The sequence below is a fragment of the Puma concolor genome, chromosome C1, assembly GCF_028749965.1.
Source record: "Puma concolor isolate L17-30 chromosome C1, mPumCon1.1.hap2, whole genome shotgun sequence".
NCBI classification, from domain to species: domain Eukaryota; kingdom Metazoa; phylum Chordata; class Mammalia; order Carnivora; family Felidae; genus Puma; species Puma concolor.
In genome coordinates, this window is record NC_141674.1 from 42,917,732 (window position 1) to 42,945,009 (window position 27,278).

The following is a 27,278-nucleotide window of genomic DNA, read 5'->3' on the forward strand; positions in this document are numbered from 1 at the left end:
CAGGAGAGAGAAAAAATAATAATACTAAATGAAAATAGGGAACTCAGTGACTCCATCAATCATAATAACATTTGCATCTTAGGGATCCCAGATGGAGAAGAGAGAGAAAATGGGGCAGAAAATGTATTTGAAGAAATAATAGCTGAAAACCTAACAAATCTGGGGAAGGAAACGGAAATCCAGACCCAGGAAGCACAGAGAGTCCCCGACAAAATCAACCCAAGGGGGTCCACATCAAGACATGTAGTAATTAAAATACAAAAAGTAGTGATACAGAAAGAGATAATTTTAAAAGCATCAAGAAAAAAGAAAACCAGGGGCGCCTGGGTGGCTCAGTCGGTTGAGCATCTGACTTCAACTCAGGTCACGATCTCGTGGTCCGTGAGTTCGAGCCCCGCGTCAGGCTCTGGGCTGATGGCTCAGAGCCTGGAGCCTGCTTCGAATTCTGTGTCTCCCTCTCTCTCTGCCCCTCCCCCGTTCATGCTCTGTCTCTCTCTGTCTCAAAAATAAATAAAAACGTTAAAAAAAAAAAGAAAAAAGAAAACCATTACATACAGGGGAAATCCCATAAGGCTGTTAGCTGATTTTTTAGCTGAAACTTTGCAGGCCAGAAGGAAATGGCATGATATATTCAAAGTGCTTAAAAAAAAAGAAAACCTGCAACCAAGAATATTCTATCCAGCAAGGCCGTCTTTCAGAATAGGAGAGATAAAAGAGTTTTCCAGACAAACACAAGTTAAAGGAGTTCATGACCACTAAACCAGCCCTATAAGAAATGTTAAAGGGGGCTCTTTGAGTAGAAAGGAAAGACCATAAGTAGGAGTAAGAAAAGTAGGAAGCACAAAAGCAGTAAAAATAAGTATACCTATAAAAATAAGTCAAGAGATTCACAGAATAAAGGATGTAAATTATGACACCCTATACCTAAAATACGGGGTTGGGGAGGAGAATAAATAATAGGTTCAAACTTAAGTGACTATCGACTGAACATGCACTGCTGTATGCATAAAATGTTACATATAAACCTAATAGTAACCACAAATCAAAAACCAGTAATACATAATGCAAAAAAATAAAGAGAAAAGAATCCAAGTATATCACTAAAGCCAGCAAACCGTGAGAGAAGAGAGCAAGAGAAGAAAGGAACAGAGAAGAACTACAAAAACAAACATAAAACAAGTAACAAAATGACAATAAGTATATACCTATAAATAATTACTTTAAATGTAAATGGACTAAACACTCCAATGAAAAGACAGAAGGTGATGGAATGGATAAGAAAGCAAGACCATCTACATGCTGCCTACAAGAAACTGAAACACTAACTTGAAAAGATAAATGCATCCCTATGTAAATTGCAGCTTTTTTTACAATAGCTAAATTATGGAAGCAGCCCAAGTGTCCATCAATAGATGAACGGATAAAGATGTACTATATATAATGGAATATTACTCAGACATAAAAAAAAAATGAAATCTTGCCATTTGCAACAGCATGGATGGATCTGTAGGGCATACTGCTAAGTGAAATAAGTCAGAGAAAGACAAATACCATATAATTTCACTCATGTTGAATTTAAGAAAAAAAATGAACAAAGAAAAAGACCAAAAGGAGATTCTAACTATAGAGAACAAACAGATGGTTACCAAAGGGTAGGTGGGGTGGGGGGTGGGGGGTAAAATAGGTGAAGGGGATTAAGAGTAATCTTTTTTTTTTTTTTTAAGTTTATTTTGAGAGAGAGGAGAGAGGGAGACAATGAGCAGGGGAGGGGCAGAGAGAGAGAGAGGGAGAGAGAGAATCTGAAGCAGGCTCTGCACTGATAGTGGGGCTCACAAATTGTGAGATCATGACCTGAGTCAAAATCAAGAGTCAGACACTTAACTGATTGAGCCACCCAGGTGTGGCAAGAGTAAAATAATATTGATGAGCATTGAGTAATGTATAGAATTGTTGAATCATTATATTGTATACTTCTAACTAATACAACACTATGTGTTACCTATACTGGAACTAAATTTTTAAAAAGACAAAAAGTAGCAGTTTGCAATAGAGACAGTGATTTAAATTCTCCTTTCAGACAGCTTCCTCACTCTCATATAAAAAAAATCTCCTTTTTCTTTTTTTTTTTTTTTTTTTTGAAACTTTTTTCATCCCAGAGATGAATGTGGCATTTCAGGTTAATTGTGTGGTTTAAAAAAAAAAAATGTTTATTTATTTTTTGGGTGGGGGAGGAGCAGAGACAGAGGGAGATAGAGAATCCCAAGCAGGCTCCACCTTGTCAGCATAGAGCCCAATGTGGGGCTTGAACCCATGAACTGCGAGATCATGACCTGGGCTGAAATCAAGAGTCAGAATTTAACCAACTGAGTTACCCAGGTGCCCCTCAGGCTAACTGTTTTTATTGACACATAACTTTTTTTTCCTCTGAAGGAACATATTTTCATTATTAATAATTTGTTTGCCATTATAATTAATTTGTTCTGCTATTCACTGAAACACTCAGAAATCATGCTTTGTAGTAACAATATGATTTTTCACTCCATATCTTAAAATTGAGGTGTAATTTTCATATAATAAAATACACAGTTCTCACAAAAACACAATTGTTTATAGCAGCATTATTTATAATAGCCAAAAAGGTGAAAATAACCTAGATGTTGATCATCATTTGATGAATGAATAAACAAAATGTGTTATATTCATGCAATAGAATATACTTATGCCACAAATTAAGTATTGGCAGATGCTACAACATAGATGGACCTTGACTTCCCTCAAACATCTTCCCCATTCTCCAAACTCTTCCCCTTCAATCAGGCTAAGACTGATCCAGATTTTTCCTGTATCAGTAGTTCATTCTTTTTTATTGCTAAATTGTAGTCCATAGACCAGTTTGTTTATCCATTCTCCTGTTGATGGATGTTTGAGTTTTTTCCTGCTTGAGGGCATTATAAATAAGGATGCTATGAACATTTTTGTACAAGTCTATTTGTGGACACACCTTTTGCATTTCTCTTGGGTTAATAACCCAGAGTAAAATTGCTCAGTCAGAGGGCAGATGTATGTTTAACTTTATAAGAAGCTGCCAAATAGTTCTCTAAAGTGTTGTCATGGTTTGTAATATTATAATGGGATGACAAAGTTTAACATTTAGCATGTCTTTCTCTTTCTTCTTACCCTTAGTTCTATTTTTCAGAGTCAACCTCTTTTACAGTTTTTTTGATATTCTCCCTCAAATTGTTATGCTTATACAAGTGCATATTTAAATGTGTGTTTATACAGTCTTTCTTTTTTTGTTATTGAAGTATACTTGACACATTATGTTACATTAATTTCAGGAGTACTGCATAGTGGTTGGACAAGTCTACACATTATGCTATGCTCACCACAAGTATAGGTACCATCTGTCACCCTATAATGCTATTACAATACCATTGACTATATTCCCTATGCTGTATCTTTTATCCCCATGACTTACTCATTTCATAACTGGAAGCCTGTCTTCCACTCCCCTTGACCCATTTAGCCCATCTCCCTACCCCCTTCCTCTGGTACCATCAATTTGTTCTCAGTATTTATGGATCCATCTCTGCTTTTTGTTTATTCATTCATCTGTTTTGTTTTTCAGATTCCATACATAAGTAGAATCATACGGTATTTGTCTTTCTCTGACTTATTTCACTTAGCATAGTACCTTCTAGGTCCATTCATGTTATTGCAAGTGGCAAGATCTCATCCTGTTTTATGCCTGGGTAATATTTCACTGTGTGTGTGTGTGTGTGTGTGTGTGTGTGTGTGTGTGTGTGTGTGTGTGTGTGTGTATCTATCTATCTACATACCACATCTTCTTTATCCATTCATCTATAGGTGGACATGTGTATTGTTTCCATATCTTGGCTGTATGCAGCCTTTCTCTTTTTTTTAATGTTTATTTATGTATTTTTAGAGAGAGAGAGAGAGTGCATGCACATGAGTGGGGGAGGGACAGAGAGCAAGGGGAGAGAGAATCGCATGGGCTTCATCCCATGAACCATGACCTGAGCCAAAATCAAGAATTGGGTGCTTAACGGACTGAGCCACCCAGGCACCCCACAGCTTTTCTTTATGTATGTATTATATATGTATATTTACTACATTGCAGACAGCTTTATTTACTTACATCTTAAAATCTTTTTATATTATCATTTATAGATATTCTTTATGCTTTTTTATGCCTGCACAGTATTCTCATTATAAGAAATTTACCTAGCATACCTACTAGACATATGTGATGTCAATTTTGCTATTATAAACAATGCTGCAATAAGCATCTTTGTGTCTTTGTACACTTTTGTATGTATACTCATACATACAGTATAAATACATACAGGATAAATCCAAAACAATGGCCTCACTATGTCAAAGGATAGTATATCATTAAAAATTGGTAGACATTGCCAAATTTTTTTCAAAAAAGATTATACCAATGTATAGTCCTAACAGCAGAATGTGAGAGTACTTCTTTTTTTTATAATCTTGTGTGCAACACTGGATTTTAAAATATTAAATGTAAACAATGTTGTCAGTCTTGACAAGTCATCTACTTCTTTCCCCTAGCACTAAAAAGCTAACCTAAAATACCTCAGGAAGATATAATTTACTCAATTTTTAAATACTTCAAAGAGTGTTATACCTTCTACAATATCCTTTGAAAACCCTCTCCAATATTTTAGTCTACACTGTTGGTAAAATTTTCCTGTTATCATCAGTAATTAGGAATAATGTTAGTGGTGGGGTAGCATTTTTGGGGAAAAACTTACAGATCTTGATAACTTGATTGGTAGCCTGAATAAGGATGAGTAATTATTGAAGTATAAATGTTCACCTGCTACATGTTGAGAATTTGGATATACTTAAGTAAATACAGAGCCATTAGCTGTAGCCCAAGAAAGAATTCAGACTCCTGGAAAATGTATCAGGATGATAGCTCTGAGCAGTTTAAATATTTTTGCCCTGGTTACTTGGATAACAAATTGCAATAGGATTCTAAGTGAATCAGAAAATGGTCAAGTGCTTCCAAAACATGCTGACTTATGATGGAGTGGGGGAAGATGGAAGGTTCTCTTCTACAAATAGTATTAGTTTAGTTGTAAGATATTGTTACTTTGGTGGAAAGTCAGTACTGGAGAATTAGCTTTAAAATTAAAGCTTCATGAGGGGCGCCTGGGTGGCGCAGTCGGTTAAGCGTCCGACTTCAGCCAGGTCACGATCTCGCGGTCCGTGAGTTCGAGCCCCGCGTCAGACTCTGGGCTGATGGCTCGGAGCCTGGAGCCTGTTTCCGATTCTGTGTCTCCCTCTCTCCCTGCCCCTCCCCCGTTCATGCTCTGTCTCTCTCTGTCCCAAAAATAAATAAAAACGTTGAGAAAAAAAATTTTTTTTAAATTAAAGCTTCATGATATGGTTTCCAATTTTAACTTGTCCAGATCTGCATAAAAAAAAAAAAATTCTAGTTGCCATAACAGGACCTGTAATAGAAAAAAAAAAAAAAAAGATTTAAGCATTTGAAGTGAATATTTTATTTACTGTCAGTTTAAAATCATGAATTCCTTTCAGATTCTTCAATTAGAAAAATCACATTAAAACTTAGATTTTTAAATTATTAGTGTCTAAATAATAGTATCATATTTTATTTATTTATTTATTTTTACATTTTTACATTTTTATTTATTTTTGAGAGACAGAGAGAGACAAAGCACAAGTGGGAGAGGGGCAGAGAGAGAGGGAGACACAGAATCTGAAGCAGGGTCCAGGCTCTGTCAGCACAGAACCCGATGTGGGGTTTGAATCCACAAGCTATGAGTTTATGACCTGAACAGAAGTCAGCCGCTTAACCAACTGAGCCACCCAGGCGCCCCTCATATTTTATTTTAGTTTTTAATGTGCTTTCACATATATTGCATTAACACTTACTGAACGCTATTTAAAATGAATAAGTGGGGTGCCTGGGTGGCTCAGTTGGTTAAGCATTTGACTCTTGATTTCAGCTCAGGTCATGATCTCATGGTTTGTGAGTTCGAGTCCCATGTTGGCTATCAGCACAAAGCCTACTTGGGATTCTCTCTTTACCTTTCTCTCTGTCCCTCCCCCACTTTCTCTCACTCTCTCTCTCTCTCTTTTTCTCAAAATAAGTAAACTTTAAAAATAGATAAAATGAATAAGTAAAATTTCATTTTAGCTTATTAGCTATTTCCAATTTTTGAACATGCATATTAATGTCTGTGATCTCCTGAAAGAGCATGAAAGTGATTTGAGATAGAGTTCCTTACAAGGGATTGTTGTTTTGAAGCTGGAGGTTGGTTATTTAGTTTGGCCTTTTGTGCCAAACTAAATTAAGCCTAGCATTTAGTGCCTTTCCATTGTGGCTTCAACCTGGTTTTAGGTCCTGATCTTTAGTCCATGAAAGTTCAACAAATGCTTATTGTGTGCCAACTTTATCATTAGGTACGGTAAGTAATTGACTCTCAAACATTGTGTCTATGTGAGGTACTGATATAGAATCTCCTATAGCTTTTAAAAATGTATATACTCTTGCCTTCCCTTGGAAATTCTCTCTCCTAGGTCTAGTTGAGCCCAACAGCTTACATATTTTTAAGATCTGCTAAGAGCTTCTCCTGCACAGCTGGGTTTGGGATCTAGGGCTAGGATATACAAGAAAACATTGCCCTCCTGAAGTATACAAGTGGCAGATAATGTGATAATGCAAATAGTTACTGTGCAAACTTATAGATCTTACAGATGTTGATGACTTGATTGGAAGCCTGAATAGGGATGACGAATTATTGAAATGTAAATATTCACCTGCTACAGAAACTCAGGCAAAGAATAAACCAGAACTATGAGAAGAAAAAGGGAAAGAGAAATGGCAAGGTGAAGATTTATTACTTCCCTACCACAGGCGAGGGTCTGTGCTAGCATTTATATCTAGCTGGGTTTTGGATGTGGAGATGCAGAAATGGGAAGAAATGTTTAAATTAACCTGAACTGTTTGCTTTTCCAGGATGTCTTTAATTCCTTCTCACCTGTGCAAGCTCTGTCTTTGATGTTTTCTGAATAACAACAGCAGCAAACATTTACGCAGTGCTAAGTGCTGGGCACTGTTCTAAGTATTCCTCATTTAATTCTCATGTCCATTTTATATTTTATCAAAGTGGAAAATAACAGCACAGAGTAACTTGCCCAAAGTCACTAAACTAGTGGTAAAGCTAGGATTCAAACTCAGGCAATGTATTTCTTGAGTCTAAGCTCTTAACCATTACCTTCACTACAATGCTTTTTCCTCAGGAGAAATGCCCATCTTCAAGGTCCATTTCAAGTGTTAGCTACCTTATGAAACTTTCCCTAATTTCTTCATCCTTTCCATAGATTGTATTAATCTTTCCCTTTTCTGAACTCATGACACTTTCTCAGTGCTTTTTTGACATTTATACTTATATAGTAATATGGTAGTTATTTATGGCTTTTAAAGAAAAATATCTCCATTTGACTAAGAGCCTATAAAGAATCCATGGACTGGGGCGCCTGGGGGGCGCAGTCGGTTAAGTGTCCGACTTCAGCCAGGTCACGATCTCGCGGTCCGTGAGTTCGAGCCCCGCGTCAGGCTCTGGGCTGATGGCTCAGAGCCTGGAGCCTGTTTCCGATTCTGTGTCTCCCTCTCTCTCTGCCCCTCCCCCGTTCATGCTCTGTCTCTCTCTATCCCAAAAATAAATAAACGTTTGAAAGAATCCATGGACTAATATGGACTAAGAATCCATATTTGGACTAAGAATCCATGGACTAATATGGACTAAGAATCCATATTTCATTTGTCACTGTACCCCCAAACAGTGCTCAGTAAAAGAGTTTGCACATGTAAAGGGGATGGTTGAATTAATTGTTCTTTTAATATCTGAAAGGTGATATGGGGCAGAGGGGATAAACTTCTCTCCTATGGGAAAAAATAGGAAGAATTCATGGGAAGCTTGACTTTGGGCCGATATAGGAAATTACAGTCTAGGCTATGCACAAAAAATACAAGTTAACAACGTGATGGGCATGTCATGGGGGGATTGCTCATTTGTTAGGGCCTTAGATGTGATGAGCTCTTAGAGCCTTTCTTTTTTTTTTTTTAAACGTTTATTCACTTTTGGGAGACAGAGAGAGAGAGAGTGCAGGCGGGGAGAGGGGGGTTGCAGAGAGAGACACACACACAGGATCTAAAGCTCTGAGATGTTAGCACAGACCCTGATGCAGGGCTCGAACCCACAAACCGTGACATCATGACCTGAGTTGAAGTCGGATGCTTAACTGACTGAGCCACCCCTCTTAGATCCTTTCTAATCCTAAAATGCTCAGATCCCCAAATGTGATATAGTTATTTCTCCTCCTGAATTTGCATTGTTCTGGATGTTTTTAACGGTACACATACTATTCTATCATGTGATTTTTCTTTACACGTTTTAATACCTTTATAGGTATTATAAACATAGGCTCTAAAGATTTAGGTGAAAATGAAATGAAAGTAAATGGAATTTGAGCCAGGGGACCTAGCATACTCAAACTATGGCTTGCCTCCTTTACTCTGTAAGAGGTCACTAAAAAAAATACATCCTAGGACAATGACTGGCAAGAGCTAAATCTAATACTGACTCTAAAAAGTCAGTAAGTCAATAAAGCCTAAATAGCTTTCACCAGAGTATCTGTTTTACCTCTCTTCATATCCTATAGGCCACCTGTCCTCATTCCCATTGCCTAGAATTTTGACTTTTGCCACTGAGGTGTGAGGAGAGGTAAGTTTAGTTGTTAGACTATAGTGAATACTCTCCAGTGCCAGGAGAAATGGAACCCAAGTGAGAGCGTTTTCTCTTGATACCTATTGGCAGGTAGAGATAGCTGGGAGGAGCAGGCCCTGGCTTTTATTGTTCTTGCTAAGTAAAAAGAAGAGAGAAGAAAGATCAGGCCTACATATCTCGTATTTTATTATTTTAACAGCTTTATTGAGGTAAAATCAACACATAATCAACTGAACATATTAAAATGTGTAATTTAATAAGTTCTGTGAAACCATTACCACAGCCAAGATAGTGAATATATCCATCAACCAAAAGTTTCTTCATATATACATGTGTGTAATCCCTCCTTCTCATTACTCCTCACCCCTCATCCCAAAGCAGCCATCGATCTGCTTTCTGTCACATTTGCATTTTCTGTAGTTTTATATAATGGAACCCTATAGTATGCACTCTCTCTTTTTGCCTGTCTGAGATGTATCCATATTTTTGCATGTATCAGTAGTTCATTCCATTTTATTGCTGAGTAGTATTTCATTGTATAGATATATCACAATTTATTGTTGATGGGTATTTGGGTTGTTTATAGTTTTTGGCTACTACAAATAAAGCTGCTGTGAACTGTGAACATCCATGTATAAATCTTTCTATGAACATTTGGTTTCTCTTGAGTAAATACCTAGGAATGGAATGACTGGATCATATACTAGGTGCGTGTTTAACTTTTTTGTAAAAGTTTTTATTTAAATTCCAGTTAGTTGCCATACATGTAATATTAGTTTCGGGTGTACAATTTAGTGACTCAACACTTCAGTATAACACTGGGTGCTCATCACAACAAGTGCCCTCCTTAATCCCCATCACCTAATTAAACCATCCATCTACCCGCCTCCCCTCTGGTAACCATCAGTTTTTTCTCTATAGTTAAGAATCTGTGTCTTGGTTTGCCTCTCTCTTTTTTTCCCCTGTGAGCATTTGTTTTGTTTCTTAAGTTCTACATGAGTGAAATCTTATGGTATTTGTCTTTCTCTGACTGACTTATTTCACTTAAGCATTATACTCTCTAGTTCCATCCATGTTGTTACAAATGGCAAGTTTTCATTCTTTTCTTATGGCTGAATAATATTGCATTGTATATATACCACATTTTCTTTATTCATTCATCATTGGATGGACATTTGGGCTCTTTCCATAATTTGGCATTTAGGAAATGGTCAAACTGACTTCCAAAGTGGTCATACCATTTTATATTCCCATAGCAGTGTAGGAGAGTTCTAGTTCTTCCACATGTTCATCAGCACTTTGTATGGTCAATCTTCAAATTTAGTCATTCTAACCAATGTGTAGTGGCATCTCCTTGTGGTTTTAATTTACATTTTCCTGATGGCTCATGATGTTGAGCATTTTTAAAATGCTTATTTGCCATTTGTATACCTTCTTTAGTGACTTTATATTTAAAGCGCATTAGCCTGATTTAGTTGAGTCTTGCTTTTTTTCTTCTGACAATCTCTGCCTTTAATTGGGGTGTTTTGACTATTTATGTTTTATGTGATTATTAATATGGTTAGGTTTGAGTCTGTCTTGTTATTTGTGTTCTCTTTGTCCCTGCTAATCTTTATTTTCTCTTACCTTTTTTTCCAGCCTTCTTTTGGATTACTTTTTATGACTCTATTTCATTTTTATCTTATCATAGTCTATTATACTACTTAACATGTGGTAAAAAAACAAAAACAAAAACCTTACAATAGTATATTTTCATTTCTCCTGTTCAGGGCATATAATACTGTTGTGAAATTTTTTACATATATTATAAACCCCATAGGAAATTATTTTTGTTTAAACAATCAATTATCTTTTAAAGAGATTTAAACAGGATGTAAATTAAAAATAAATAAATAAATAAAGAGACTTAAACAATTAAAAAGAAAACCTTATCCATTTACTCATGTAGTTACCACTTTGAGTATTCTTCATTCCCTCATGTAGATCCTTTTTTTTCTATCTGCTACCATTTTCCTTCTGCTAAAGGACTTTAACATTTCTACAGCATGAGTGTTGAGTATGGTAATGAAATATTTCAGCTTTGTGTGTCTAAAAATGTCTTTATATTACTTTTTTTGAACTATATATTATATTCTAGATTGATTACTTTTAAAGGGAAAAACTGCTCTTACATAAATACACATCTTTCAGTGCATGCTGAGTCCATTAAAGCTTTTTGCTCTTTGAAGCTCAGCAAACCTTTTCTTTCTCAGCCAGGCTTCAATAATAGAAAACCATGCTTTTTTATGTTGTTTATGATAAGGCCTTTAGATGTCTAATGTAAACTGAAGCTGAATTGTGACTTCTTTGTACTTGACTGTCTTAATGGTATAAGGAATAATGATGGGTTCAAGGAAGCAGGAGAAAGAAAAGAACTCAGGTAGTATCTCAAGATGTTTTTCCCTGTAGTTTTTCCACTCTGAGGTTTTCCATTGTACTTAGTACTTATCTTTATTAGCTATTTATTGGAGTGATTGGTACATGTTTGAATCGTTTATTTTCAGTAGCAACCAGATTATAGGTAGTAGAGTCCTAGGCTAATGCTTTTGTAACTGCTGTGCCTTCTTGGCAAATGGATTTCTGAGGCCAACATTTTTTGTTTTTAGTCTTTTTTTTTTTTTAACGTCTGTTTATTTTTGAGAGAGAGAGAGAGAGAGAGAGAGAGAGAGAGAGCACGCGCAAGCCGGGGAGTGGTAGAGTGAGAGACACACACACAGAATCCAAAGCAGGCCCCAGACTCCAAGCTGTGAGCACAGAGCCTGACGCAGGGCTTGAACTCACCAACCATAAGATCATGACCTGAGCCAAAGTCAGATGCTTAATTGACTGAGCCACCCAGGTGCCCCTCTGAGGCCAACTTTTGACTTCTACCCTTTACAGATCCAGATTCTAGAAATGTAAGAAACGCCAGTTTGTTCTGAAAGTAGACAACCGGAAAGCTCAAATAATCAGTATGCTCTCTTACTAACACTCGTCTTTTATTGAAAGCAATTAAATGGCAAGATCTTTTTCTCTTTCTCCAGCTCTCTCCCTCTTTTTGCCTACCTCCTTAGTCCCCACCCCCCCCCCCCACGGTAGCATTAATGTAATGCTACTCCCAATGTAGACTGTATTGTAAATGCCTGCATCTTTATATCTCAAGAATATCTGCTTCCTGAGGGAACAGACTATGCCTATCTTGTTTTTGCTGGGTCTTCTGAGCCTTAAGCAGTGTCTGGCACATAATGGGCCATAAAGTATTTGTTGGATGAATGGGTAGATCAGTAATGATGAAGGAGCATGGGGCAAGCTGAGGGCCCACTACAGGCTAATAGCACCTCCTGCCCCAGGTGGGATATGTGTGATATTCCTCATGCACTGCTGGCTGCCCAAGAACAGGGGAAAGGAAAGAAAGCAAATGGTTGACTGATAGAGATCACAGTCATGAACGATAGGAGTCTCCTTGAGTTTACGATAACTTATTAAACTATAAGAAAAAGGCAAATTTATTTATAGCCTAATCTCCAGAAACCTTAGACTCTGTTTCCTGGAGCCCTAATATTGCCCTCATCAAGATGTGGGTTTAAGTTCTTGCCATGGTGATGTTGGAAGCAAAGGCAAATGAAAAATTAAATTCCCTTACTGCCTACAGCCCACTGACAAGTCCTTGAAACAAGCAGAGTGACCTTTCTCTAGGAGCTCAGCTGCCTTGGTGATGACACTTTGCTAGGAGCAAAAGGGAATCTTGGCTTACCATTATCCTGACCCCCCAGAATCCTGTGAGTCTCCTTAAACACATAAAATTCCTTTGCAAACCTCTTTTATCTTTAACCCCCAAGGATATGTTGGCAATTATACTCCAAGCATATGGCCTCTGATACACATCTGAAGGGTCTCAGGACTGAGGTTTTACTAAACAGTAACAAATGGTTTTCCTAACACCAGCTAGCCGCTCAAGGTCCTGGAAACCTTGCTTCCAAAATTCCTTGGAGACGTACGCTGTCCCTGACCTGCCCCACCTGAAAGTATATAATCGTCACTCTTTACAACTCCAGTGCAGCTTTTTTCTGCCCACGGGTCCTGTCCCCATGCTTTAATAAAATCACCTTTTTGCACCAAAGACGTCTTCAAGAATTCTTTTTTGGCCATCAGCTCCAAACCCCACCATCACTCCAAAACCCCATCAAATATTGGTTCCTTGCATTTTTTATGAATATTACCTATCATAATAGTAATTTTCCTGAATTGTTAGACATTTCATTAAACACTTAAAATAGAAACATAGTGCTTTATCATATAGATACTTCATAATTTATATAACTATTCCTCAGTTCTTTCACTTCTAGATTATTTAGTTTTTCACTGTTACAGTGTGATAGAGATTGCTTTGTGTGTAAAATTTTACCTGTGCTTATTTCCATAGAATGGTTTTCAAGGCATTTTCAAGGCTCTTAATTTTGTATATTACTTTCCAAAAAGGTTGTAATGATTTGAACTTTCACCAGTACTGTATGGAGGTGGCTGTCTTGCTAGTCTCCCCAGCATATGGATTATGCTTTAAACATCCTTACCAAAAACAAAACAAAACAAACAAAAAAACATCCTTACCAATTTCGTTAAAAATGGCATTTTTCTATTTAATCAGGTGAGGTTGAGTATTTTCTTTAATATTGTGAACTATGTATATTTATTATTTTGTGAAGAAGACTAGCTGTATTTTCCTGCCCATGTGTATATAAGACTAGTGTGAATATTTTTTGCCTTTTTCATATTCATTAAATGGTTGAGCTTTCTTTCTATATGGCAGATTTCTAGTAAAATTAAGTGCCCCAAAGTTTCACTTTGATCTTCTTCATTAATATTCAGAATGTTCATAGTTCAAAAAGTCATTAATAGGTTGTGGAGTTACCTATTTTAAAACAGTGCTTAAGATATATATTCTGTAAATATATACACACTGCTTGGATATAAGAAGTAGGAGTTATATTCCTTGAGGAGGTTAGGGTTTGTTAAATAACAAAAATTCAACTGAGTAAATTTTAAAGACCTGATAGCCTTTATTAAATGATTCATGAATTGGGCAGCATCCCATCTAGCAAGTAGAGGGTTGCTCTGAAGAGTTGTACAAAATGGAAGGTTTTTATAGGAGACTGGGGCAAAAAAGTTATTAGCAAAAGAAAAGGATTGTTCCAGGCAAGACTGCTTTCCCTTAAGAAGAAAAGCGAAGGGTCTTATCATGCAGCTTTACCTCATCTTTGGGGGGGTGCAGAGGGCCCAGGTGGCAGACTCGGTGGCACTGATCAAAAAATTCCTGACTGGTTAAGACTGCATTTCTGGGGGAGGTCGAAACTACAGTTAGATTAGGACTTAAGCAGGGTTTGGGAACTCAGTCTAAATGACACTGTTTGGGGCTTATGGTTTTCTTTTTCTTTTTTTTTTTTTTTTTAATTTATTTTTTAAATTTCCTTCCTTCCTTCCTTCCTTCCTCCCTTCCTCCCTTCCTCCCCTCCTCCCCTCCTCCCCTCCTCCCTCCCTCCCTCCCTCCCTTGCCCCCTTCCTCCCTTCCTTCCTTCCTTCCTTCCTTCCTTCCTTCCTTCCTTCCTTCCTTCCTTCCATGCTTATTTATTTTTGAGAGAGAGGGAGCCAGAGGATCCTAAGTGGGCTCTGCACTGTCTGCAGTGAGCCCAGTGTGGGGCCCAAACTCACAAAACTCTGAGATGATGACCTGAGCCGAAGTTGGACACTCAACTAACTGAGCCACCCAGATGCCCCTGTGGTTTTCTTTTTTAACCGCTTTATGTAGGAAATTGTCACAGGTACTGAGGAATCAGTAGCTGTGATTGGTGATGTAGGTGGATGAACAGACGTTATAGTTGGACCTATATAACTCTGCCTCTGGGATGGTGACGCCAGTCTATCCTGTGAGAACATTTCTTAACTCAGGGATCCTTGAATAGCTGGTTGTTAGAAAGACAAACAAATATAAATCAGGAGACAGGAATTCTAAAGTTGACTCTGGAATTAGCCTGCTTTGTGACCATTCACAAATTATTTAATCTTACAGTTCCTCAGTCTGACATTAAATTCCTTCCAGTTCTAAAAACCTTTGATTTTGTTATACAGGGGACAAAATGCTATTCTTATGAAAATCTATTCTTGTTGAGAACTGTTTGGGGGAAATCATAGGAAAATTCCCCATACTAGCTAAATTTTTTAGGGAAAGTGAACTCCCAAATTTAGATTTTTTTTTCTTTTGATACATTAAAAATGGTAAAATTAAATTATTGTATGCCATTTTACCTGGGTTAGAGAACTGTATATTCAGTGTTTTCTTTTCCAACATTGCCAAAAAATGACAGGTTAGAGTTCATGGAATTTCTTAAGCCTGGGTATTGTCTAAATACAGAGATTAGTGGGGTTGTGGGAGGGGGAATGGGCTAAATGGGAAAGGAGATTAAGGAATCTACTCCTGAAATCATTGTTGCACCATGTGCTAACCAACTTGGATGTAAATTATAAAAAATAAATAAATTATATAAAGTAAAAATAAGTAAGTAAGGAGATTACTTAGGAAGGGGGAAAACTAGCTGCAGAAACCCTCTTGCCCTTTAAGAGAAGTTATTTATGCATGCATTTTCTTGACTTTAAAAGTGGGCTTGAGAAAGCTGGTTCGGGCAGCTTTCTAACGCAATGGAATCTGATTGCTCTGTGTTCGATTTGTTAGGTCTGGCTCAGTGCGCTGAACTCTGCTGGCAGCTGAGAGGGGAAGCCGGAAAAAGGCAAGTTCCTGGTGCAAAGGTTGCTCTGCAGCATAATTTAGGCATTGGAGGAGCTGTGGTTGTCACGCTGTACAAGATGGGTTTTCCTGAAGCTGCCAGGTAAGTGGCATTCTGGGTTTTGTCTGTTAATGAATCCTGACTTTTCATAGCTGATGACGTTGTATATGTAAAAAGTCCAAATTTTATTGCTTTAGTACTCAATAAGTATATCATAACATTGCTTTGATAGCTTGGCTTTAAAACCTTAAAACTGGCAATTAGCTTTTAAACTTAAACAGCCTTAGGAAAATTTTGTTAAAAATTTTTGTTCAAAAGAGGAGGCAGCATAGTCAAAAGAGAGTGCTGAACTAAAAATACTTGTCTTAGCCCGGCTAACCTGAGTGATTTTAATTTAGGCAAGTCACTTTTTTGGTCTCCTTTTTCAGAGTTTGCTTTCTCTGTCTATACATACCCTCCCAGGCTTCTGAGGTTGTTTGGAGAAAGTTATCAAATACGCTGATTGGATCTCTGCACATGTATGTTTCAGAATCCAGCCAAGCCCTCACTGCTGCTAGAATTCCTTTTATTTGTCTCTTGCTGATTTTCTTCCTGTCCTTATCAAATTCCTCTGCTCCTCAAATCTCCAAGTGCTTTCTGTTCCAAGCCTTTCAGGATCCCTCAACTTCCTTGCTCTTGTCTCAGAGAAGTGTTATTGTTCTTCCCATAGGCAAAAAGGCCGTCTACCTTTCCAAGGCCAGGCTCTCCTCTTTGAATGCTTTTGTTACCAACCACTTTCTGCAACTTTGTTCTAAATATTAAGTATACCTTCTCCCTTTAGAGTCTTTTCATCTTTGCCTTTCTATTGACTCCTGTCTGTTAGCAAACATGTTCAGCTCTGACAGATGATAAACATTTATTTTTCTTATTGCCTTATTTTCTTTCATAATGAGCCTTTTATAATGGGACACTTTTGTTTATCTATGCTGAAATCTTTGTCTTGGTTTTTGACTTCACCCCTGAGGTCAGGTAAAGCCAAGAGCAATCTGATTATGAAATATTGTCTTTATTTTGTTCTTATTCTCTTTAACCCTGATGTAGCTGTCAACACTAATTGGCTCCCTTCTTCTCCTGAAATTCTTGGTAATTATTTATTTTTTCTTTCTTTTTTTAATTAAAAAAAATTTTTTTACTGTCTATTTGTTTTTGAGAGAGAGAGAGACAGAGCACAAACAGGGGAGGGGGTGGGGGGGCAGAGAGAGACGGAGACTCAGAATCTGGAACAGGCTCCAGGCTCTGAGCTGTCAGCACAAAGCCTGATGCTGGGCTCAAACCCATGAACTGTGAGATCATGACCTGAGCCGAAGTCAGATGCTTAACCAATTGACCACCAAGGCACCCCTAATTTTTTTTAATGTTTATTTATTTTGGAGAAAGAGCCAGAGTGTGAGCAGGGGAGGAGCAAAGAGAGAGGGAGACACAGGATCCCAAGCAGGCTCTGGGCTCTGAGTTGTCAGCACAGAGCCCAACATGGGGCTCAAACTCATGAGCCATGAGATCATGACCTGAGCTGAAGTTGGACACTTAACTGACTGAGCCACCCAGGTGCCCCATCTTTCTTTCTTTTTTTTAATGTTTATTTATTTTTTATTTTTATTTATATATTTAAAATTTTTTTTTAATGTTTATTTATATTTGAGAGAGAGAGAGAGATAGTGCGTGAGCAGGGGAGGGGCAGAGAGAGAGAGACGGAGACAGAATCTGAAGCAGGCTCCAGGCTTTGAGCTGTCAGCATAGAGCCTGACATGGGGCTTGAACCTGCAAGCCATGAGATTATGATCTGAGCCGAAGTCAGACGCTCAACTGATTGAGCCCCCCAGGCGCCCCTTTTTAATGTTTATTTTTGAGAGAGAGAGAGAGACAGAGCACAAGCAGGGGAGGGGCAAAGAGAGAGGGAGCTACAGAATCCAAAGTAGACTCCAGGCTCTGAGCTGTCAGCACGGATGCAGGGCTTGAACTCACAAACTGCAAGATCATGACCTGAGCCAAAGTCAGACACTTAACCGGCTGAGCCACCCAGGCATCCCTATTTTTTTTTTTTTTCACACTTTTGGTTCCACAAAGGATATGTGACACACTTCTTTTCAGAATCGATTATATTCTGTTTTACAAGCTCTTGAGTCTCTTCTATCTGTCCTTTCACTTTTCTTTCTCTGTCTGGAATATCATTTCTGTTGTGAAAATTCCATTGTTTTTAAGGCCCATCTTGAGTACCGTCTCCCTTTAAATATCCACAGCACTTTGCACCTCCTGCACCCTTATCTAGTTTTGGTTTAGTTGTAGTATATCCACATTTTTATTCCCCTCATATGAAATCTTTGAGGCCTAAGACTGTGACATCACTCCACTCCTCTAAGGATCTCTGTCATGGAGAGTGAATGTTTCTTGAATTGAATCACATAAAAAGGTGTTAAGATGTTGAATTTTTTAATTTCCTCCTAAATGTGATCATTAGTCTGTACTGTCTTCTGGAATTCTGTTCAGTTCATATTTGCAGTTGAAAACTCTCAGTAAAATCCAAACTTTAAAGTTACTTTATAGCTACTTGAGTCAGCATATTAGTGTAACTCTCTAATTTGCTCGGATTAGAAGGTTATGAATTTGGGGAAATAAATTCTATTTTATTTTTTTTTTTTTTTTTTTTTTTTTTTTTTTTTCAATGTTTATTTATTTTTGGGACAGAGAGAGACAGAGCATGAATGGGGGAGGGGCAGAGAGAGAGGGAGACACAGAATCGGAAACAGGCTCCAGGCTCTGAGCCATCAGCCCAGAGCCCGACGCGGGGCTCAAACTCACAGACCGTGAGATCGTGACCTGGGTGAAGTCGGACGCTTAACCGACTGCGCCACCCAGGCGCCCCAATAAATTCTATTTTAAACATGGAATTCTCATAGTTCTTTTAATTTCAGGAGACTAAGTAATTGGGAGATTGAATTGTTCAAAATAATTACAGTGATATTTCTGGGAAAGCAGAAGTATGAACAAATCCAGCTGGTGTACAGGTTTCCCTTGCTATCCAAAAGTAAAGCATTCCTATGAAACTTTTTTTAAGCCAAAATGGTATAAAGCAAAGAAGCAATTACCATTACTTTATATGGAAAAATTCTTGAGTATTCCCAGACCCCCCAAATAACCTCTTTTATGCTTTTCTGATACCTTAGGACACATCTTACTAACAGATGCACAAAATAAATTGAGATAAAGCACAGGTGTTCACAGATACAGTTCAAAGCTGTGGTTCCCTGCTGAGTGTAGTTCTTGGGGAAAGAGCTTGGGGACAGTGCCACTCTCCACACATGCACTGCCTCTGTGATGGCTTGCTGCAAAACGAACATTGAACTCTATCGTCTCTTTTTGCTTCTTCTTTGGTAAAAGCCAAAATCCTCTTTGGATTTCTTTTGGTTAGCGAAAACAGGTACTAATGTAGGTCTTTTGTAGAAGCAAAATGGCATAACATGGAACGTTTGAAAAGCAGCTATACCTGTACTAGTGACTAATAAGAATTAATGACTAATAACAGAGAAGGACAGATATCATATATTTTCACTCATATGTGGAACTTGAGAAACTTAACAGAGACCATAGGGGAAGGGAAGGGGAAAAAATAGTTATAAACAGAAAGGAAGGGAGGCAAACCACAAGAGACTCTTAAATATAGAGAACAAACTGAGGGTGAATGGAGGCTGGGGGAGAGGGGAAAATGGGAGATGGGCATTGAGGAGGGCACTTGTTGGGATGAGCACTGGGTGTTGTATGTAAGCCAGTTTGACAATAAATTATATTCATAAAAAAAAAGAATGACTAATAAGAAAATATTGAAGGTAGTACTGATACTTTTAGTGATCCAACATAACTCACGACAAAGGCCAAAGTTGGGAAAACGATTCTAAATCTGATGGCACAAATATATAGTTTTAAAATTTTTTTTTTTCAACATTTATTTATTTTTGGGACAGAGAGAGACAGAGCATGAACGGGCGAGGGGCAGAGAGAGAGGGAGACACAGAATCGGAAACAGGCTCCAGGCTCTGAGCCATCAGCCCAGAGCCTGACGCGGGGCTCGAACTCACGGACCGCGAGATCGTGACCTGGCTGAAGTCGGACGCTTAACCGACTGCGCCACCCAGGCGCCCCACAAATATATAGTTTTAAAGCGAGGTTGTGGTTTCACTTTAAATGAAGTCATTTTAAGGCACTATTTTAGGATTCCTGGACCCAGTTCCAACATGGGGAGTGGGAACTCCCACTCCCCATCCCCAAACACCAAACAATTCTTGGACACCAGTAGGTCTGAATTCAACTCCTCTGACACCATCTACCCAGAGATAGCATCACATTCCACAGCTTAAGTGTTAGGTACCACACTGACCCACACCCACCACTTCAGATGCCAGTCAAAAACCTCAGACTGGCTACAGTTTGGAGGTTTCAATGACTTCCTCCTTAGGTTTGATTAATTTGCTAGATTAGTAGCAAATTGCTAGGCTCACAGAACTCAGAAAAACACTTACTTATATTTACCAGTGTATTAAAGGATATGATAAAGGATACGAATCAACAATAAGATAAAGAGATAAATAGGGCGAGGTCCCAAACAAAGGAGCTTGGGGCCTGGTTGATTTGGTGGTATGAGGAAGGGTTCTGGTTTCCTAAGTGTGGAAGTTCTCTGAAAAGGACCAAAAGCTGTCCTCTTGGGTTTTTATGGAGGCTTTAGTACATAGTCATAATTGACCAAGTCAACAGCCATGGGCCAGCCTCCAGCTCCTCTCCCCTCCCATATGGTAGTGGTGTGTGGTGGGATCCAAAGTCACCTTCATTAATAATAAGACACTCAGTTTACCTTTATGACTTTGAAACATTTTCAGGAACTGTGGATGAAGACCAAATCTATCTGAGAAATATATTTTAGTCATCTGATGACCAAATAATATTTCTTATAAATCATTATATTGCAGATACCCATTGTACATGATCTGATTTACTTAGTTTCTAATTTAGCTAATTTTGATGGAGCAATTGCTACATGGTTAGGCCCCCAGAATGGTCCTCCGTGTATGTGGGGAAGGCAGACATAGGTTTTTCAAAATGCTGTAGAAGCCCAGAGGAAGAAATTATTATGAAGAAGGTAAATTTAAACTGATAAGAGCAGATACTACACTTGATCTTAGCCAAAAGGTCGAGAAGTGATGAAGAAGGTAAATTTAAACCAGATGACTAGGATTGCCCAGCAAAGGGTAGAGAAAGGATATTCCAGGCAGGTACGTAGATGGGTACAGAGAGTTGAGATACAAGGTTTGATGAGTAGTTGTACTGTGTGGGTGCACAGTAGATTATTTTGTGTGTGCCTTGGTAGATGGGCAGAGTCAATAGTGTGTAGGTGACAGAAGATACATTTGTAACTAGACTGGGTATGGTTTTGAAACCTTCAAATGCTCCCTTCAGGAGTTTGGAATTTAGCCCACAGAATTAGTTTTAACAGAAGATCATGTGATTATATTGTGCCTTAAGCAGATCAGTCTGGCATTAGTTTGAGTTGATAGGTGGAGAGACCAGAGGTCAGGAATCCTCTCAGGAGGCAGTTGCAGCAGGGTGGATAAGAAATGGTCAGTGCTGGGGCACCTGGGTGGTTCAGCCGGTTAAGTGTCTGCCTCTTGATTTCGGCTCAGGTCATGATCTCACAGTTTGTGAGACTGAGCCCCGCACTGGGCTTAGCACAGAGAGGGGAGTCTGCTTGGGATTCCTCTCTCTCTCCCTCCCTCCCTCTCTCTCTGTCTCAAAATAAATAAACATTTAAAAAAAAATGTTCAGGGGCGCCTGGGTGGCGCAGTCGGTTAAGCGTCCGACTTCAGCCAGGTCACGATCTCGCGGTCCGTGAGTTCGAGCCCCGTGTCGGGCTCTGGGCTGATGGCTCAGAGCCTGGAGCCTGTTTCCGATTCTGTGTCTCCCTCTCTCTCTGCCCCTCCCCTGTTCATGCTCTGTCTCTCTCTGTCCCAAAAATAAATAAAAAAAAAAACGTTGGAAAAAAAAAAATGTTCAGTGCTGCAGTAGGAACTGAGAAAATGAGAAGTCATATTTAAGGGCAGTGACCAATTGCATTTAATTTATAGTTAAACTTTTCTGTCTTTTAAGTTAGATCAATTTTGAACAGTATTTTTCTTTTCTGCTATTACAGTCTGGTTTTGAGTTGTATCTTGCATAAATTGAGGTCTGCTGTCAGTCTGTTCAGGTTGCTATAACAAAATTTGTCCTTGGCCCCCAAAATTCATGTCTTTATCATGTCATCAACTCAAAAGTCTTAAGTCCACAGTGTCATTTAAATATCTCAATCACATATGGATGAGACTCAAGGTGTGTTTCATCCTAAGGCAAATTCTTCCCCAGCTGTGAACCTGGGAGATCAAACATGATATGTGCTTCCAAAGTAGAATTCCGGGACTGGAACAGGATAGACACTCCCATTCTGAAAGGGAGAAATAGGAAAGAGAGAGTCCTGAGCAAATCCAAACTCCAACAGGGAAAACATCATTATACCTTAAGGTTTGAAAATAATCCTTGTCTCCATGTTCTGCCCTCTAGGTACTTTGAGATGAAGGTCCTGCCTTCTAAACACACTGGGGTGGGGTGTGGGCCCCCAAGGCTCTAGGCAGCCCTGCTCCTATGGGTTTGCTGGACACAGCTCATTTTGTGGCTCTGATTGTCTAGAATTGCACATGGGTGACTTTGCTGGTCTGGGGTCATGGACATGGCTTCACCCCCAAGGTTCCATTGGGTGTTGCCCTAGTGGGGACTCTCAATGGTGGCCTCACTCCCATGGTGGTTCTCTGCCTGGACCCTGAGGATCTTGGAGGCATCCCTAGAAATTTAGGAGGAGGCAGTCATGACCCTACAGCTTTGCTGGGTGCAGCATATGCTTCACCAGAGCCTGTCAGAGCCCAGCCTAGGGTGGCAGAGGAATGGGATGTTAGAATGAGGGGGAGCAGAGCCCATGAAGTGAGATGGCACTGGGCAGTGGTGACTCTTCCTTTCTTAAATTGTTCTGCCCCTAACGTCCTTGCACTCTGGGTTTGTGAAGGGAGGGGTAGCTCTGATGATATCCTTGCCTTTGGAGTCAGTCTTCCATTGCCTTGGACAATAGGTCTTGGTTTGTGTGAGATAACAGAAAACATAAATATTTGGACTTTGACCCTGTTTCCTGACACAGGGCTCCTGAAACCCTTGTAAATTCTCAAGTTCACCAGAAGCATCTTTTGTTTAGTGAGATGACTCTGGGTGGGCTCCTACATGATGACCCTGGTATGGGGACTGGTCACCAGAAACACCAAGCCTTGATTAGAAGCTTGAAACTTTCAGTCCCACTCCCCATCTTCCAGAGAGGAGCTGGAAATGCAATTAATGATCATGCCTACTATTAAGAACAAAAGTTCAACTGAGTTTATTAAGTGATTCATGAATCAGGCAGCGTCCCATTAGCAAGTAGAGGGAAGCTCCTTAATTTAGACCAGTTTTGAATATGAGTATTGACTTTGTATTATAACACTCTATTCATTTTATGTAAGTTGAGAGCTTTTGCAATACAGATGGAGGATAGATTTGCATTCTATACTCTGTTAAATAAAACCTATGTATGTATGTATGTATGTATGGGAAAAGCATGAGCTGGGAAGGGCAGAGAAAAAGGGAAAGAGAGAATCCCAAGCAGGCTCTGCACTGTTGGCACAGAGCCCCTCGCAGGGGCTTGATCTCACCAACCATGAGATCATGACCTGAGCCACGATCAAGAGACGCTTAACCAACTAAGCCACTCAGGTGCCCCAATGAAACCTATTTTTAAAACCCAACTTTGTTTTTTGTTTTTTCTTTTTTTAATTAAGGTATAATGTACATATAGTAAAAGTCACCTTTTTAATGCATAGTTCTGCAAGTTTTGTCCAACATATACATTCATGTAACTACCACTATAATCATGATACAGAACAGTTCTATCACTTCCCAAAATTCCTTGTTCACCTTTGTAGTCAACCCTTCCCCCTCCCCTCCAGCTCCTGGCAACCACTGATCTGTTTTGTGCCCCTGCAGTTTTCCCTTTCCAGAATATCATGTGAAAAGAACCAAAAAGGCTTTGAGTCTGGCTTCTTTCATTGGTCATAATTCATTTGAGATTCATCCATGTTATTGCACATACTGGTAACTCGTTCCTTATCGATGAGTGGCAGGCATTCCATTATATGGATGTACCACAGATTGTTTATCCATTCCTTGGTTGAGGCTTTTTTATTTTATTTTATTTTAATTTAATTTTTTATAATTTCACATAAAGACTTTTTTTTTCAATATAATTTATTGTCAAGTTGGCTAACATAGTGTATACAGTGTGCTCTTGGTTTGGGGGGTAGATTCCTGTGATTCATTGCTTATATACAACACCCAGTGCTCATCCCCAACAAGTGCCCTTCTCAATGCTCATTACCCATTTTCCCCTCTCCCCTGCCCCCCGCCCCCATCAGCCCTCAGTTTGTTTTCTGTATTTAAGAGTCTTATGGTTTGCCTCTCTCCCTCTCTGTAACTATTTTTTTCCCGTTCCCTCCCCCATGGTCTCTGTTAAGTTTCTCAAGTTCTACATATGAGTGAAAACATATGATATCTATCTTTCTCTGACTGAGTTATTTCACTTAGCATAATACCCTCCAGTTCCATCCATGTTGTTGCAAATGGCAGGATTTTATTCTTTCTTATTGCCAAGTAGTATTCCATTGTATATATAAACCACATCTTCTTTATCCATTCATCAGCTAATGGACATTTAGGCTCCTTTCATAATTTGGCTGTTGTTGAAAGTGCTGCTATAAACATTGGGGTACATGTGCCCCTATGAATCAGAACTCATGTATCCTTTGGATAAATCCCTAGTAGTGCGATTGCTGGGTTGTAGGGTAGTTCTATTTTTAATTTTTTGAGGAATCTCTACACTGTTTTCCAGAGTGGCTGCACCAGTTTGCATTCCCACCAGCAGTGCAATGGGAATTCCTGAGTTGTTAATTTTAGCCACTCTTACCGGTGTGAGGTGGTATCTCATTGTAGTTTTGATTTGTATTTCCCTGATGATGAGTGATGTTGGGCATCTTTTCATGTGTCGCTTGGCCATCTGGATGTCTTCTCTGGAAAAGTGTCTATTCATGTCTTCTGCCCATTTCTTCACTGGATTATTTGTTTTTCGGGTGTTGAGTTTGTTAAGTTCTTTATAGATTTTGGATACTAACCTTTTATCCGATATTTCATTTGCAAGTATCTTCTCCCATTCTGTTGGTTGCCTTTTAGTTTTGTTGATTGTTTCCTTTGCTGTGCAGAAGCTTTTTATCTTGATGAGGTCCCAGTAGTTCATTTTTGCCTTTAATTCCCTTGCCTTTGGAGATGTGTCAAGTAAGAAATTGCTGTGGCTGAGGTCAGAGATGTTTTTTCCTGCTTTCTCCTCAAGGGTTTTGATGGTTTCCTGTCTCACATTCAGGTCCTTCATCAATTTTGAGTTTATTTTTGTGAATGGTGTAAGAAAGTGGTCTAGTTTCATTCTTCTGCATGTTGCTGTCCAGTTCTCCCAGCACCATTTGTTAAAGAGACTCTTTTTTCCGTTGGATACTCTTTCCTGCTTTGTCAGGGATTAGTTGGCCGTACATTTTTGGGTCCAGTTTTGGGTTTTTTATTCTGTTCCATTGGCCTATGTATCTGTTTTTGTGCCAATACCATACTGTCTTGATGATTACAGCTTTGTAGTAGAGGCTAAAGTCTGGGATTGTGATGCCTCCTGCTTTGGTTTTCTTTTTCAACATAACTTTGGCTATTTGGTGTCTTTTGTGGTCCCATACAAATTTTAGGATTGTTTGTTCTAGCTTTGAGAAGAATGCCTGTACAATTTTGATTGGGATTGCATTGAACGTGTAGATTGCTTTGGGTAGTATTGACATTTTAACAATATTTATTCTTCCAATCCATGAGCACAGAATGTTTTTCCATTTCTTTATATCTTCTTCAATTTCCTTCATAAGCTTTCTATAGTTTTCAGCACACAGATCTTTTACATCTTGGGTTAGGTTTCTTCCTAGGTATTTTATGGTTCTTGGTGCAATTGTGAATGAGATCGATTTCTTGATTTCTCTTTCTGTTGCTTCATTATTGGTGTATAGAAATGCAACCAATTTCTGTACATTGATTTTGTATCCTGCAACTTTGCTGAATTCATGTATCAGTTCTAGCAGCTTTTTGGTGGAATCTTTTGGGTTTTCCATGTAGAGTATCATGTCATCTGTGAAAAGTGAAAGTTTGACTTCTTCTTTGCCAATTTGAATGCCTTTTATTTCATTTTGTTGTCTGACTGCTGAGGCTAGGACTTCCAACACTATGTTAAACAACAGTGGTGAGAATGGACATCCCTGTCGTGTTCCTGATCTCGGGGAAATCTCTCAGTTTTTCCCCATTGAGGATGGTATTAACCATGGGCTTTTCATATATGGCTTTTATGATGTTAAGCTATATTCCTTTTATCCCGACTTTCTTGAGGGTTTTTATTGAGAAAGTATGCTATATTTTGTCAAATGCTTTTCTGCATCTATTGACAGGATCATATGATTCTTATCCTTTTTTTTTTATTAATGTGATGTATCACATTGATTGATTTGCAAATATTGAACCAGCCCTGCAGCCCAGGAATGAATCCCACTTGATCATGGTGAATAATTCTTTTAATATGCTGTTGAATTCAGTTTGCTAGTATCTTGTTGAGAATGTTTGCATCCATGTTCATTAGGGATATTGGCCTGTAATTCTCCTTTTTTGTTGGGGTCTCTGTCTGTTTGGGGAATCAAGGCTTCATAGAATGAGTCTAGAGGCTTTCCTTCCATCTCTGTTTTTTGAAACAGCTTAAGAAGGATAGGTATTAACTCTGCTTTAAATGTTTGGTAAAATTCCCCTGGGAAGCCATCTGGCCCAGGACTCTTTATTTGTTGGGAGATTTTTTTGTTCAATTTCTTTGCTGGTTATGGGTCTGTTCAAATTTTCTATTTCTTCCTGTTTGAATTTTGGTAGTCTGTGGGTGTCTAGGAATTTGTCCATTTCTTCCAGGTTGTCAGTTTGTTGGCATATAATTTTTCATAGTATTCTCTGATAATTGTTTGTATTTCTGTGGTGTTGGTTGTGATCGCTCCTCTTTCATTCATGATTTTATCTTATTGGGTCCTCTCTCTTTTCTTTTTAAGAGGTCTGGCTAGTGGTTTATTAATTTTGTTTATTTTTCAAAAAACCAGCTCTTAGTTTCATTAATCTGTTCTGTGTGTGTGTGTGTGTGTGTGTGTGTGTGTGTGTGTTTGATTCTATATTGTTTATTTCTGCTGTAATCTTTATTATTTCTCTTTTGCTCCTGGCCTTGGGATTTCTTTGCTGTTCTGCTTCTAGTTCCTTCTAGTGTGCTATTATTAGATTTTGTATTTGGGATTTTTCTTGTTTCTTGAGATAGGCCTGGATTGCAATGTATTTTCCTCTTAGGACTGCCCTTGCTGCATTTCAAAGGATTTGGACTGTTGTGTTTTCATTTTCATTTGCTTTCATATATTTTTTGATTTCTTCTTTAATTGCCTGGTTAACCCATTCATTC

General features: G+C 38.6%; 1 protein-coding gene and 1 pseudogene across 1 annotated transcript in view; one reads left to right on the top strand and one right to left on the bottom strand.

Annotated features, from left to right (window-relative positions):
* SCP2 (sterol carrier protein 2) overlaps positions 1–27,278 on the top strand; it is a 128,247-nt gene that overhangs the window by 72,801 nt on the left and 28,168 nt on the right. The window contains exon 12 of the mRNA XM_086717022.1: positions 15,550–15,703. Coding sequence (XP_086573148.1) covers positions 15,550–15,703 — 154 coding nt within the window. The remainder of the gene's footprint in view (positions 1–15,549; positions 15,704–27,278) is intronic.
* LOC112849206 (U2 spliceosomal RNA) lies at positions 20,679–20,828 on the bottom strand (annotated as a pseudogene).